This window comes from Labrus mixtus, chromosome 5 (genome assembly GCF_963584025.1).
Source record: "Labrus mixtus chromosome 5, fLabMix1.1, whole genome shotgun sequence".
Taxonomy (NCBI): domain Eukaryota; kingdom Metazoa; phylum Chordata; class Actinopteri; order Labriformes; family Labridae; genus Labrus; species Labrus mixtus.
In genome coordinates, this window is record NC_083616.1 from 16145995 (window position 1) to 16162847 (window position 16853).

General features: G+C 38.5%; 1 protein-coding gene across 1 annotated transcript; it reads left to right on the forward strand.

Moving 5' to 3' along the window:
• Positions 1–652: 652 nt before the first annotated feature.
• Positions 653–14093, forward strand: ak8 (adenylate kinase 8). The gene is made up of 15 exons (XM_061038162.1): positions 653–699; positions 1728–1860; positions 2085–2169; positions 3896–3945; positions 4109–4219; positions 4410–4478; positions 9492–9573; positions 9655–9726; positions 10127–10327; positions 10869–10991; positions 11191–11280; positions 11900–12041; positions 12519–12599; positions 13572–13701; positions 13894–14093. Exons 2-15 carry the CDS (start codon positions 1777–1779, stop codon positions 13981–13983), a joined length of 1410 nt encoding a protein of 469 aa, XP_060894145.1. The 5' UTR covers positions 653–699; positions 1728–1776; the 3' UTR covers positions 13984–14093.
• The last annotated feature ends 2760 nt before the right edge of the window (positions 14094–16853 follow it).

Consider the following 16853-nt stretch of genomic DNA (forward strand, 5'->3'; position numbering starts at 1 on the left):
CTCAGACTCTGGCAGCTGATGTCTGCCTGTTCAGAAAGTTCCTCTGCCTGCGCTGCACAAAGGCAAAGAGACAGATAATAAAAAGGTAGAATACCACACTACCACTACTTTAGTCTGAAACTATCCACATTTACAGTCCCTTTTCAAGGCCTTTGTAAAATAATAAACCATTTTTATCTGAGGTTTAGTGGGGTAGAATAATACAGTAGAATGCTATGAATTTACTCATTTTAAGTGCCTCGAATTCTTTGGGTTCAAGTAGACTGCATTTATCTTATAACCTTGTTTTCAAGCTATAAACTGATTAGGCTAAGTATGTTTATAATATATTCATTGCAGTCAACTCCGATAGGGACTCAACAAACTGCGACTATCTGATTGGTTAAGTAACTAAACGTGTAAATAAAATCTAAAGAATCAAAATACAAGTATGGGACCTATCGAATAAAGGTTTTATTTAGGAATTAAAGGTTATACATTATAAGATATGTGTAAGGGCTATTTTAGGTATTTGTTTAACAATAATACAGATTTCCTGTTGATGAGGTTCATTAATACAGTATTTGGGTTCATCTTTCTGTTGAACGCATTTCAGTACAGATGCTGACTAAGGTCGACAGCACCGCTGCGCATGCGCACCGATGATGTTCGTCCCTAGCAACAAACAAACGCTTCTTGGCAACCGGGTCGTTTAGGCAGGTGAGGAGCTTTTATATTTATTTTACAATAAGATTTGTTCTTTTACGGCAATTAATCACCGAGTTATTTTGATAAACCATGCATGTGACATTTAACGTTTGTGTAGTATGTTTCAGCAAGTAAAAGTAATGTTCCACGGACACAATTACGGCATAAAGAAGCTAACAGATGCTAAGTAGTGGTAAAACTTTAATCACTGATCTGACAGTGTCTCTAGTGTAACTAGACTAATAACTTAAATTTAGTCACCAAAGACCAGGAATTTTAATATTGCTATATGGTACTTTTGATACATTGGTACACAGTCACTTTACTTGAAACAGAGTACTTCTAATGTTAATGTTTTAAAATAGCCTATCTGAGAACCTCTTCCACTGCTGCAATCAATAAAATGGTATGAATTGATGACAGATCAATGTCACACCTTGGTAATGTTATAGGATGAGTTTTATATTCTTTTCAGACAACAATAGGCCAGAAAAAAAAAAACCTTCTGATTGTGTGTTTGAAGCAGGATGTTCGATCTTGGTGAGTAAAGATCATAAGCTGCATATAAGAAAAGACTAAATGGTCAAAATTCAACTCAGCTTTAAAGCAATTAAATGCAAATAAAACAGTTAAGAAATAAAGAATAGACAAAAATATATTCAATTTTTAAGCTTAATAAATGGTTCATAATTAAATTACAAAATGCTCATAATATGTAGAACCCAAACCCAAGAAAAAAAAAAAGAACATGGGTTTTAAATTGAATTATATTTTTATTTCTCACTGATTTGTAGAATTCTATGTTTTGTAGATAGTCTATTATACTAAGATCATGTTTTTAAAATGTTCATCAAACTTTAATTTTTAAACTCATTACCCCTGTATCTCTTGGTGCATTATGTGGATTTATATTGTTTTGGTGCTGACTGACATCTTAAACCCAGTTATACAGAATCTTTACACGAGGAAAGCTAAGACAAAAGGTTTCCATCTTCAGCAGTTTTTTTTCCTGATGCCTGAATGAGTTTAATGTGCTGCAGGTCCTCAAAAGAAAGCTAAAGAACTCCAAATTTCTTCCTCCCCCTGGTGATGGATGAGACGATAAAACCATTGAGGATTCCTCCTCAGATGTCCGTCTATGCCGACAAACACAAGGTCTTCCACCTGCTGCAGGTATTCCCAGTGAGTCTGCTGGTTTTAAAGAGCAGAAGGACTTAACTAACCTAAACTAAGTCTCTGTGTGTGTGTGTGTGTGTGTGTGTGTGTGTGTGTGTGTGTGTGTATGTGTGTGTATGTGTGTGTGTGTGTGTGTGTGTGTGTGTGTGTGTGTGTGTGTGTATGTGTGTGTGTGTGTGTGTGTGTGTGTGTGTGTGTGTGTGTGTGTGTGTGTGTTTTAGAGCATGTTGTCCAGTCTGGTGATTGATCAGCCTAAAGATCCAATCAGTTACCTGATCAATCTGCTGCAAAGGAGCAGCACGGACAGTAAGTAATTGAAAACTCTCACTGAGCTGTCTGACTTGAAGTGACTGGTTCTTAAATGGGGATGAGACCACTATGGGGAGGCATTAGAACAATCAAAAGGGGTCTTTATGTTAAGTAGGCCTGAGAACATGAAACACAAGCGTCTTAATATTTAATTTTTCTGACAACATGCTATCCTGCAGAGTTTACACTTTCTTTATTGATATAGATATTCACATAAAACAGATTCACTCTGTTCATTCACTGTTGTTTAGCTCCACAAACCTCACAGCTGAGGGACAAGGGCTGTTTTTAGATATTGATATAACTTTAAACACTTTCATTGTGGTCAATAACTTCCTCAGCCACTAGATGGAGCTGTGACTCTGCATCCTGTTTTTCTTGAGCTCAGTTTAAAAAGGGTAGAAGACACTTGAACACCTCAGTCATTTGAAATGAAATATTTTGTTTGACTTCATTAATTCTTTTTTTGTAACTCAAGTTATTTTAAATTATATTCTAAGTTGTATTTAATTAAGTCATTCACAGATGTAGTGGGAGTAATATTTTATCCCCCTATCACACTTTTTCTTTGCCTCAACAGAAACATTCCCTGATATATTTTCACTAGAAAATTATAGAATTATATTTTTTATTGTTTAAGTTTAATCTGTTCCCAAAATAATGGACATAATACATTTTTTAAAAACTCCATGCAACACATATCCAAATAATACACAAATAATGTGAATTGAATTAAATAGATCATAATGATTTATAAAATGATAAGATAATAAGATTAAAAGTTACATTGAATTTAGCGCCTCATTTTAAATAATACAATAATAGTAACTTTTATTCAAAGTGCACTTTTCAAAATCAAAGTTACAAAGTGCCTCACAAAGGGAGCAAAATAAAACAGGCGGATTATAAAATGTTAGGCAAAAGCTGGCGGCTGTGGCTCAGTTGGTAGAGTCGTCACCTCTCAACCGGAAGGTCAAGGGTTCAGTCCCCAGCTGAGCAACATGTCCGATGTGTCCTTGGGCAAGACACTTAACCCTGCATTGCTCCAGCTGCTTTGTTGGCAGTGTATGAATGGATTACTGTTGTAGTTACTCTCTGATGTACGTCGCTTTGGATAAAAGTGTCTGCTAAGTGAATTGTAACGTTGTAACAAAGGCTGATATTAATAAGTAACAGAAATGTTAAAAGGCATTGAAAAATTTTAAAAGAACTTAAAGACAGATAATTATTTTATTAAAGTCAGAGATTAACACTGTTACCATACAGCAATATTTGTCTTTGTGAAGCCTCTTGTTTAAAAGTGAAATAAATATCTTGTCAAATGACGTATAAGGTCTTCACTCTATTGTTAAAATGTTGGAGGTGTTGAGTACTCGTACTTTAATTCATCAGCACTAGAAGTCACTGAGCTGAAAGAGATGAGAGAGAAAAACTATTACTTTATTATGTTTAACTGACAAGTAACATGCACATCTTGAAGAGCTACACCAAATAATCCAGTAATTGCAGTTATTTTAATATACAAATCAGTTTTTTATTTTATTTACTACAACATAAAAAATTTATATTTTATATTTCTTTAAAACAAAAAAACCTCTGTATCCATGTTTAGAGGACGTAAGTACTAAATCTCCCCTTTATTTGACTAAAAAAGATAGAAGTTTTATATTTATAGTATAAATATCTGTCTGTCTGTCTGTCTGTCTGTCTTTCTGTTCATCAGTTCCCAGAATCATAGTGCTTGGTCCTCCGGCTGTTGGGAAGCATACAGTGGTAAGTGTTATCATGGAGACAATATGTGTGTTTAGCATTCTCTTCCGCACAGCGACAAACTCTGTTGATTTAAAACAAAAATAACTGAAATATGGTCACTACTCACTGCAGAGTATCTGTTCATGTCATAAATTCTTCTTCTTCTGTGTTTTTTGTCCTTCAGGCCAAAAATTTGAGTGCTGAGCTGAGAGCTGTTCGTGTTACCATAGAAAGTTTACTGCAGGACCCGTCAGAGCTGAGTGCACAGGCCCGCAGATACACACTCAGAGAGCAGGTACACACACTCAACTAAGCTTTTTTTTTATTCTCACTGTGATTCAGTACACGAAAGAGATTCAGATTCAGATGTAAACCTGAGTCATGTGATCGTACAGAGACAGAGGTTGACACTGATATTTTAACTCCAGGACAAGATGGTGACCTGTTCATTTACACTGTGTATCTGTTTGTGTGTTTGTATTAAGGAGCTTCCTTGCGAGTTAGTAGTCCGAATGATTCAACAGAGACTGGATAATGTGGACTGCTTCAAAAGGGTAAGACCACCATCAGCAAACATCACATCCTCCTCCTTCATTTTAGGCTGCTGTGACCCCCCCCCCCCCCCCCCCTCACACACACACACACACACACACACACACACACACACAGTGAACTTTTATTTTATTTTAAAGCTCTCTTTAGCTGCAACACAATTCCATATCATACAGTATTTTTGCCATTTACCTAGTGACAGTCTGCCTGATCTAAACTTTTGTCACAGTCTGAATGAGAACACTGACAGAGAGACAGACCTGTCTGTGTGTCTCTCTTTCTCTTTCTCTGCCTCTCTTTGTCTCCCTCTCTGATATGCCTCTGTGATGATAATAATTAGCGCTCTGGTCGCTGATGTGTCGTACTATGATTCCCAGCAGGCTGAATAGCATGTTGGCGTGTTTCCCCAGGGATCAGCTGATCAAACAGACGTGCTGCTGTCACATCATGGGTGTTATTTTCACTCTGGCTCGTCCTCTCTGCTGCTCCTTATTAGCATCACGTCCTGTTCCCTGTCAGCGTTCATCAGGGCACCACGGGCTGCTTTCTGATCAGTTTAAGAAAATTAAAGAAAGTGAAGCTTCTGTCACCGGCACTTGCAAAAAAAACAACAACACAACAACACAAACTGAAGCTCACAACTCCACTTATCTGTCTGATTGAATGTCTGCCCTTTGTTCAAAAACCTTCACATTAAATGTTAGGCAATAAAACACATGCAGAGGGGGGAGAACTAACAGTAGAGTCTATAGAACTTTCCCATGGTCTTTAGGGTGTTTTAGTGGTCATTGCAAAGGATCATCATCATATAGATATTTGAATTTTTCTTTGGGAGGTTTTGTCATTAGCAGCCTATAGGGCCCATCTGTTTAGGTGCATGTATGCTTATAACAGGTTTTATTGATCATTAAGCTGATTCTGGAGATCTTTTAGGATCTTTTTTCAAGGGGCCATTGAGGAGAGTCTAGTGGTGAAAAGGGTCAATTGTTGATGGTTTTGATGGCTCGAGTTTAAATTCCTTTAACATATTTTTCAGTAATAAATGAATCCTTCTTGGGATTGTGGGTATATATAGGGATTCTGGTGGTTATTTCAAACCTTAAGAAAGTTTTGTGGTCCTTAAAGAGTTAGTTTATTGGACTCCTTTAGGACCTTAAGTGATGAATGGAGAGATTATAGTTTTCCTTTTGCTGTTTTTGTGATCAATAAAGATGTTGAACCCAGGGTTTTTTGATGAGCATTAATGAGGTTCAGAAGTGGATGTTGTTGTCACCAAGGAGGGAGGTTCTACAGGTCCTATGGGAAGCTAAAGTGGTCTATTTGGGGGCTTGTTGTGGACTAAAGAAATTCTAGCAGTAGTGGAGAAGATTCCAGCAAACATTTAAGATGTTTTTCTGATTCTTTTAGAGGTTCTGTCTGACATTATGGAGATTCTTCTGGTTTTTCTTAAGTGGTCCTGTGGGAAGGGTTTAAGTTTCTAGATTCAGTTCTATTAATTTTAAGGAAGACCTAGTGGCCCCGTAAGAAATTCAAGTGGTCTTCCTAGGGTTTATTGATGTATATAGGACATTCTATTGACATTTCTTACTCCAGTTTCCAAGTTTTTACGCTCTGAGCTACTTCTCATTGATCTGGGAAATTTCAGTGGTTATCAAAAAAGGTTACATCTTTAAAACTGAACGGTCCTCTTGGTGGTCCTTGGTAAAGCAGTTGTTAGACGTTTTTGTCAGTTATTGAAAACAGCTTCAGGTACATCACCTCCTTGTTCTGGATCTTTGGTGAAGAGCCGAACCTGACCAAGCAGAAACCTTCAGTATGCGGAAATGTAAAGAAATTGCATTTCCTAGAGTGTCCACTTAAGGCTTGCTCCAAAATACCTGGAAGTCACATACAGCCTGACCAATTCCATTTGACAACAGTAAATAAACATAATAACAGCCTGGAACAAAAAATGGTTTAAGTCTGAATAGTTCATACTGTATCTTTATCTGCAAATATTGTACGGGGGGTGAACTTTTTTTAAAACTCAACTGTTTTAATTTTATAATGGATTAGAGTTATGCATAATTAAGGGCATGACTGATATGCCTGCAGTCAGGGGCGTTCTAGCTGTTTGTTAGGAGCCATAAGCTCAACCTGTTTGCCTGTTTCTAGGTTGACCAAAAGTTAGGTTGAGACAGCATTTTAAATACGGCGACTGCCATCGTTGGGGTTTAACACCCCCCTTCAGTAACCAATGAGTGACGTCACTGAGACTACGTCCATGTTTTATATGATCCTGACTTTCATTATCTGAAACAGTTTATTGTTGAGTTTAATGTTTAAATCCGTATCACATGGAGCCAAAGTTTCTACTCAGTTTGGTCAACAACAATAAGACAATTCTTTGTCTGACACTTCTTTGTCTTCCTCTGTTCTGTAGTTAATCTTCAGTCAGTTGGTGTGTGTTCAGTGTGTTACAGTGTGTAATAGTTTGTGTTAAGTGTGTGTTTGGAGCAGCCTCTCAGTGATCAACGGTAAACTGGCGTTCAGTTTTTTTTTCTCTAAACACTACAAACAGCTGCTTCTTTCAGCCTCCAGCGTTTAGCTTCAGCGTTTAGCATTTAGCATCAGAGTTTAGTGTGTGTGTTTGTGTGTGAATGTGTGTGTGATTATCAGTTACTTTCATCTGCTAATGGCTGTTTTTGGCTGCAGGCTAAACTCATCAAACACACCTGGGACTGTGTGTGATTGTGTGCGTATGTGAGTGTGTGTTTGTGATGTCTTTATTTTCCGTTTGTCAGTGTAAACGCGGGAGAGGAGAATGATTGACAGCTCCCATCTGGACCCCGCCTCCTCCTGCCAGATTAAATACTTCACCCATCTCTCTGTCTTGCTGTCTATCTGTCTTTACTTTGGTTATCTGTATTATCATGACTCAATAATGTTATAGTGTTTGTATGGCAAAACAGAAAGTCTTTTTGTTGTGTTTTTACAGGGAGTTAAGGACCTTAATCTACAATGTGGTTGTTACAAGTGCTCTTTTTGTTTTTTTGCAGTGGTTGTTGTTGTTGGCTCTTTATAGAAAATATACTCTGGTAATCGATATTAGCCCGTTAATTGAGCCTACCTTGATGTTAGACTGTTGGTGTATTCGCAACAATGTAAGTAGTTTGGAGAAGCTAATATTGATAGGAACCTGGTGGAGAAGCTAAAAATAATCTCAGCTAAACTAATATTGACATTAACCTTTTGCAGATGCTAACATCAATGTTAGCACTAACACGTGGTGAGAGATAAATTAATTGTAGCTTGTTCAACAAGATAAAGGGTTGACATAAGCATGTTGAAGAAGATCTGTGACACAGATTTTAATATCTGGTCTCTACTCCTATGTAAAGGAATATTGCTTTTTGTTAGCGTCAGTGTTTGCTTTGATTAGATAATGTCTTCATTGCCTTTTAAATGTTAACTACGATATGAAAACAAAAACTATATAACTGACAGCAAAAAGGGTTTCATTTTTGACAGCAAATTTGCTGACTAATGTTTATAAAATAAGCAATGACATGAATCATACTCTTTTTTTGCTTCTCCTCCTAATGATTTAAAGCCAATGAATTAAAAATATACTTCGAAATAAAGTTCTTACTGCTGAGTAGCACCTTAACAGTTCAAACATACTTGTTCTTGTGCTTTATTTGAGTGTTTTCTGTACTGCGCTCCCATTTAATATCTTGATGATTTTGTTAATTTGGTGAGATCTTGGCCATGGATGTATTTATAGATATGACACTGATATAGTTGCAGCTCAGGCTTACTTTCAGTGGTTCAGTGGATTTGTGGCCTAAAAGTCCAACCTCCATTTTAAAGCTGGCTTCCCTGTAAGTGCTGATAAAATAATCAATTTCAAAAACTGATCGTATGCTAAGAACCAGTAAGAACTCAATCAGCTAGTCGTTTATCCAGCACACATGCAGCTTGTCATACATGTATGTGTGTCAGGGCTGCTGTCAGTCGTCTTTATTCAGCCTGGCAGGCAGCTCTGAGGGATTAACACTCCTGAGTAATCCTAGTAGGAAACGAGCAGCGCTCTGCATTAAACAGTCTGGTTTTATTTAGATTTCATGTGACTGTCAGACAGCAGAGAGTGGTGGTATACAGCTACTGTCAGCCTCAGTCTGTCAAACTCTTCAGCTTCATACAGAGTTAAGCTTAAGTTACACAGGAGACAGAATTTAATGAACAGCCTTAAGGTTAGGTCTCACTCTGGAACAGCTTTAAACAGTGAGCACAATGAAGGGAACATTTTAAAAACAAAGGAAGGTCCAGCAGTCGTTCTGTGCTGTATGACTTCAGGAAGCTTTGATTAATTGATTTAAAATAAACATGTAACCAGGTACTGGTCCTGCCTGCCTGATCATTAAAAGGCACATGATCATTAGTTACTCTCATAAATGACCACTCACTTCCATGATGTGTTTCTCTGCTGGGTAAAAACAGAAGAAAAACCGAATACAATCATTAACATTGTTCCTTTTTTTTTCTTTCAAGTTTCAGTTTCAAAATGCACTCCCTCTGACATGAAAAGGTTCTAGGGGGACTTTACTGTAAGTCCAACTGTGCTCACAGACTCCTCAAATGATTTAAAGGTCCTGTATGTGCCTTTTCACATTATAAAAAAACAGAAAACATCCTGAGGGTCTTACCTTTAGAATTATGATTTCATATTTGACGGCTGGATTTTCTTGAAAAGCCAATGCATCAACTGCACCGTTGTTTTAGAAAACATTCTACAAACCTCCCCACTTTTGCTCACCTTGAACAGAATGAACAGTGTCTCAGCCTCAGCTAATTCATGTTCATTTGTGCCATTTGTGTGTGTGTGTGTGTGTGTGTGTGTGTGTGTGTGTGTGTGTGTGTGTGTGTGTGTGTGTGTGTGTATGTGTGTGTGTGTGTGTGTGTGTGTGTGTGTGTGTGTGTGTGTGTGTGTGTGTGGGTGGGTGCGTGCGTGCATGCATGCACGTGTGTTAAAGGGCTGGGTGCTGGAGGGAATCCCTCAGACTCGACTGCAGGCTCTGAGTCTTCAGCAGGTCGGAATTATCCCTGAGCATGTTGGTGAGACAAGAGATTGTGAGTATATTTACTGAATTTAAAATATGCATCCTCTTACTGAGACATTTTATTGTGTCTGTCCAGTGATGTTGGAGGCTCCTGATGATGTGTTGGTGGAGAGGCGCCAGGGGAAACTGGTGGATCCAATAACAGGAGGTGAGTTCATATCAGTCCAGCCACACATTGACTGCATTCAATCAAACCTCAAACAGGTAAACAGAAAGATCAATTTTCTAACAAAGTAAGAGTGTTGGACCAAATTAAAAAATAAAGTTCAGTTTATTTGTGTCAGCTGACACATATGGTTTCTTAGATTAATAACTCAAGAGTAAACTGTTGGAAAACATATCCTTCTCTGATAGCAGAGGGTTGAACAGGTCAGTACTGACAATGGTTAAAAATCCAACTTTAGGATTATACCTGGTCCTTTTCTGATGCAGTGAGGGAGTCCGTCCAATGAGATGAGTCCATGAAAAAACAAATAAACAAGCAAACACTTGTTACAAGTTGGAGTTTTAAAAAGATGACTCCTAACAGCAGTAATTCTTGTCTGCAGATGTTTACCATAAGACTTTCATATGGCCAGTTGAAGACACTGTTGCTAAGCGCCTGGAGGAAGGTCAGAGTCGGTCAGAAAGGCAACGATTGGCTGAGTTGCAGCGCTACCGCTGTGAGGTTACAGGTTTGACCTCAGCCTATCAGCATGTGCTGAAGATCATCAACAGTGATCAACCTCATACTGATGTCTATCAACAAGGTATGAAATTACCCACATATCACAATCCTAAAGAATTTCTCTTGAATGGCTAAATTCCTAGTATTTGTTGTATTCTTCTTTCTCAAAGTTATTTGTTTTAAAAGGCCTAGACTTTGTTTGAGCACTGGCTTTTAGACAACAATTTACGCTGCAAATTCTCAATGCTCATTTAATCATATAAAGGCTCAACATTAAAGTAGGTAGTTCATAATGTCAATAATGATGCATCCGCAAACTCTGATGAGAAAAAAATCGACTTTAGAAAACTTGTGAGTTTTATGACCACCTTACACCAAATTATTAAGATTTCAGGGGCATCCTACTACTCCATTAAATGATATCTATCGAACATTGGAAAAGTGTCACCCATAGTAAGATTAATGGATAAATTGTTTGGTGTAAGGCCTTCATAAGGCTTCTCGTTTGGCCATATTTTTGGAGATCTCATCCAATATGCAGGAAATTTAGATTCACTCATTGTTTAATGTAATATATGTAGTATTTGTTTTATATGTCCGTGTGTGCGTGTGTTTTCACTAAGTGTTGGCTTTTGTCCGGACACGTCGTTGCCCCAGAACTCCCAGAATCCTTCTGTTGGGTCCGCCAGGGTCAGGGAAGAAACATCAGGCCAGGCTGCTGTCAGAGAAATACAGGATGGTGGATGGTACACTCACACACACAGACACACACAATTTAGATGTCCCCAGAGCCATTGTAATTGGTGCTAGCATTATAATAGCTTAAATAATGCCCAGAGCTAGCAGTGATTGGTCTGTAAGTGCAAAATACTAACGAGCAATTTATGATTATTTGAATCTATTTAAGAAACCTAATCATGTCCATTCTGTCCATTTGTTTGTCAGTGTGTTGTGGTCAGCTGTTGAGGTCTGTAACAACTGATGGTTCAACTCTGGGTAAAAACATTAAACCTTACCTGGATCATGGGAGGCCAGGTAACAACAAATGCACGCACTGACACACACACACACACACACACACACACCCCCACGCACACACACACACACAATCTATCGGTCCACAGCAACAGATCTCTTGATTGATAGGTTGCTTAAAGTGGGAATAAAAATTGTTTGATTTCTGTCTGCATCTCAGCATCCCCTGGGTTTTTTTTATACCTTGTACTCTCCCACACACTCACACAGACACACACATTCAGTCCTCCCCCATCTCTTTTGTTCTTTGACACACAGATTCTATATGTGTGTGTTTAATCACAGCTGTGTTTAATAATCACAACTGTCAGAACAGAGCTGACAGAGTCCTTGTTCATACTGCTGATACAGAAACTGAAATGTTCTCCACCTCTGATACCGACAGATCAGCATCCAGGATTTATTATCATACTGGACTGATCTGAAGGTCCCTTTTTACAAGAACATTGCCATCAACCAATCAGCTTGCTTTATGCAAGACATGTTGTACACATTACACACCCCTGTTTGTAGGTGAACAATGATGTTTACATACATTATAGGCTCCTGCTGGTGTTAAACTGCAGACATGATCTTACTGTATAGAAACAGCTGAGTATGGTTTAACCTGTTGGTGCAGTTCCAGACTCCCTGGTTCTGCACGTTCTGGAGGAACGTCTGGGCCGAGTGGACTGCAGCTGCAGAGGCTGGATCCTTCATGGCTTCCCTAGTGACCTGCAACAGGCAAAGAGTCTGCAAGAGTCCCAGCACCACCCCAACAGGTACTGCACACTAATACATCTACTATTACTACTGTTACTACTACTACTGCTTGTACTGTTATTACTACTTCTATTAGTACTGCAACAAGACAAGAGCCTACAGGAGTACCAGCACCAACCTCACATGAATCAATCTTGACCTTTACCACTTAAATTACTACTACTAGTACTAAGAATGTTACTCCTACTATTATTATTACTAATTCTACTTCTGCTACATTTCAAGAGCAGCAGGAGTCCTAAAAACACACACACGCGCACGCAGCATGTTGAGTGCTGATGAATATTTAATGCAGCCGTATAAATATTCACCCTAATGGATCTGCTGCTACACAATAACTGTTTAAAATACAAAAGCTCTTTAAATATTAAGGTTGTTCTTTGTCTGTAAAACAGTTAAACATGTTATTCAGGATGCTATTTACTGACTGGGTGCATTTGAATGACCTCTGATTGACCTCTGCTCTCTCCTCACAGAGTTTTCCTCCTGGATTTGACAGATGATGTTTGTCTGGAGAGAATCACTCTCAGAGCCACAGATCCAGTCAGTGGAGAGACGTAAGGGAAAAGCAGTTTAACCAGTATATTGACCACATCTGTAAACGATCTCAGTTTAAAATGAAATGGTAATAGTAAAAGTTTAGTATGTGTCTACAACAAAGCAGCAGTCGTAAGAAATATTTCCATAAAACAGACATGTCTGGTGCACACATCACTGAGTTTCTATTAGGAGCTGCAACAACAAGATACATTGTATCTATTCATTTAGCAGATGCTTTTGTCCATCTTATCAACCCAAGTCGGTTATCGAGGCAATGTGAAACTTAAAAAGTTAGCTTGTCATCAATAATCTCAACAGGGTTCTGGGCAGACTTTGTGGGCATGAGTTCAGTGTCCAAGCTGGATATTGATCTGTGGATTGACAAGGAGCTCAGTCTTTGGCATGATGAAATTCTTGCCTAGACTGTCATGTTGACTCGTGGAAATGGTAGGAAGAGCAGGGTATTATCAGCATTGCAATGGTATTAGAAACCATGGGAGCAGATGATTGCACCAAGTGAGGTTGCATTTATATACTATATAAGAGAGAAGGGGGCTTAGCAGTGACTCTTGAGGCACCCCTGTGGATACGCATTGCTATTTGGACACTTCTCCCTTCCAAGATTCTCTAAAACATCTCCCTGAGTGGTGGGACATGAACCAGCAGAGGGCAGACCCTGAGATACCAAGCTCAGAGATTGTAGAGAGGAGGAGTTGGTGGTACACTGTGTCAAAGGCAGCTGACAATTTGATCCTGGCCATGAAACAGTAGACTAGTCTTCTACCCATGGAGAGTTACTGGAAGAACCATGTTCTCTTCCAATCAAGAAATGTACCTGATTACTTTTAACCCCCAGGTACAACCAACACTAGGATGTACAGTTAATATATAATAGAATAGATAATAGCTCGTTCATTTGAATGTAATGTGAAGGTACAAATGTGAAATATCAAATATGTTTCCTGCTGGGATGTAATTTCCTGCTGCAGGTTTCACTCTCTAGTTCGACCAGCTCCGAGCTCTGAGGTCCAGGACAGACTGAAGACCAGACCTGAGGACAGCACAAATACTGCAACACACACACTGAGACAGTACAGGATGAACATTGCTGCAATACAGGTACACACACAAACGCAATCAATAGTTTACCAAATGTTCAGTTGTTGCTGAAAATAGTCTCCAACAAATGAACTAATTCATACTGTTTGATGACACTGCCATCATACTTCTTCCGTGTGTGTATGTGTGTGTGTGTGTGTGTGTGTGTGTGTGTGTGTGTGTGTGTGTGTGTGCGCACGTATGTGTGTGTAGACTTTGTTTCCAGATGTAGTTTATATTGATGCTGATCAGGATCCTCACTCTGTGTTTGGTGCTCTGGAGAGCAGGCTGACAACTGACTGACACCTCGAGACACCCAGCCTCAAGACCAGAAGAATGATAACTGCTCTACTTCTTCTCTTAACTTTCCTTCATCATTCTTTTTCAAATATGTTTTCTTAGAAAAGTATAATTTTTCTAAATATCCTTTCATCTGTTTTGCAGATCTTTCTGTTTCTGCTGACTAATCTACATACATATTGTCAGACTATACTGTTCAACTCTTTATTGCAGTTTTAATACAATCCAAATTGCACATCTCCCTCGCTTACCTCACTTTAAATGACATAGATGCTCTACTTTTAGGGGAATGCAGGTTTTTTTCAAGTATAGGTCTGTCCCAAAATACTTTATATTTATGAGTAGGATGCTATTTTCAAAACTAAAAAGAGCCTTGAAATGGTCCTTATTTAAAGGCATCAGACTCTATGAACAAATATGACAATTTTACCTTGCAGATTTATGGGAGTCTCTGGTCTGCTGCTGCCTTGATCACTTTGTTTGTTTGTGTTGTTTTGTGACCCTGGTGCTTTAAATAGTAAGTTGGGATGCAACACACACAATAAGTAACACATAAATAAAATACAGTTTTATAAGACAAAACAATCAAGTATTCTGTTCTTTGAGGTAACTTTTCACTTTTTTGACCACTGGAGTCTGGTAGTCAGGCCTTTGAAGAGAGACAATTCTGGTTGAAAAGAATTGTTTTATTTAACTCAAAAGGTCTGTCTATGTAGCTGTTCTTTCTGTAATGTGGTCAGGCTCTAAGAATAACACTCTGAGCCTATCTCTGACTTTGAAAAAGCCCATTTGTGTATATACTTTGAATGAGCAGATTTGCATCCAACGATTACGATCCATCCAATACAGTCTCTTTCAGGTCTGTCAGCTGAAGCACCCAAGAGAATACTTTTTGTATTTATTCCACAGTCAAACACCAATATACATGGTGCATTAAAAATAAGGGCAAAATTAAAAAAATTATCTCAAGAGAATGTATCTAAAATGTCAAAAGTAAAAGTACAGATTATAGTAAAAGGTAGATAACACACTGACCTCAGTATTCTGCTCACACAGGTCTAGTGGGTAACAAAATCCTCCATTATCCATACATCTTTTATTTGTAATATGTAAATTCTAGGAGAAGAATAAGAAACCTGTAGCCACATTCTGATGTTGAACCTCTGACCTTCACACTCAGTCACACAAATGAGTGTGGTGTGTGTGTGCGTGAAATGAGAAAGCAGGAACATCGCCTCAGGCAAGCATCATCTTTAGAAACCATTCACGTCTCAAAGTTCAGATGTTTTCCGCCTTTCACACTTAAAAAAAATAAACAAAATATTTTTTTCATATTTTTAGAAATAAATCAAAAACATTAATCACAGATGTCAGTTTATGAGAAGATGTGCTCAAATTTAGACCGTTTTATTATTTGTAAGTGTCCAACGCTTTCAGACGAGGATAAAAAACTTGTCAATCTCTTCCTGTTTGACAATAAAGGCATAAAAAATAGACTTTAATTCTAAGTAGCTAAGTTTATTTCTAAGTTTAATAATTCTATAAAAGTCAATTTCTTCTGTTTTCTCTTTCTGATATTGTTATATTACAATACATTAATTCAAGAGTTATTAAATATGTAATTATAGCGCATAGTATTTTAAATTCATTCTGGGGACATTTTTCTGCTTTTAACTTTTACATTTCACTGGTGATACTTGCATCATTTTATGAGAATAACATTTTGATGCAGGACTTTTATTTGTAACAAAGTGTTTTCCCTATATCCTATATGTACTTTAACTGTAGAGGAACTGAAAACGAATCATCATGTCAAACAGTGAGACAGAGTCAGAAACAGATAGAAACAGAATGACAATAGGAAGCAAATTCTCAGCAGTTGCCTCTACTACCTAAAACTATTGTAGATGCGGAGAAACTGTGTCAATGACTTTATGTCTTGGTTTGATGGACAACCAAGGGGTCCATGTCTGTTTCCATGTTAGGGTCGACCTTAAGTTTATCTGCACGCTTTATGGGTCCGGGAGGGCGTACAGGTCCTGGATAGGCAGACAATCACTTTCTCTGCATACAGACAGACAGTTTCAGGCTGACAGACAAACAGTCAAACTGTAAGAAAGACAGGTTCAGTTTTGTATCAGTGATATTAAAAATGAGTTGTGTTTGTGTGTGTGAGAGTGTGTGAGTGACAGCCACTGATGTCTCCCTCCTCTGATCTAACAGCAGTTATCACAGTTTAGGACGTTTACTTCAATCCTTCATGTTAAAATATCTCCGTTTATTCACAACTCTTCGTCCTGCGGCACCGACGAGCCGCCCATGATTGAAAACTCGTTTTCATAACTCGCTCAATCACACAAACACTCTGTCGACGTTTCAAAGTGCTGATTTTGGTAAATGACTATAATTAATCCTCCTGAGCGCCGGTCTGAGTCCCAGCGGTGCCGGGCCCGCCGTGTGATTGACAGCTCTATTTTTAAGTTTTCCTGTCGACAACAGGAAGCGGAGCAGTAAGGAAATGGGACGTGACGGCTGCTGATGTGATGACGGACAGTTTGTACTCGTCTCCTGCAGAGACTGAAAACACTGTCCGTCCTACAGAGAAGCTTCTGAGCAAGGCACCACACCCCAAACTTATCCTAGTTGGTACAAATGGAGTGGTCTTACAGGTCCTCCTGCTTAAAACAAAGATCTTACATCACCCTGATTTGACAGGTCCAAAATATATCTCTTGTGTTCAGCTTCAGAGCCTCCTGACTATACTCAGGTCTGTGTTTATATTGGGCCCATTGTCAGGTGGTTTTGAACATTCTGCTTAGGTCAATTAAGATCCAGTCTTATTCTTGGATCTGATGGTTAGGTCCCAGTATCTG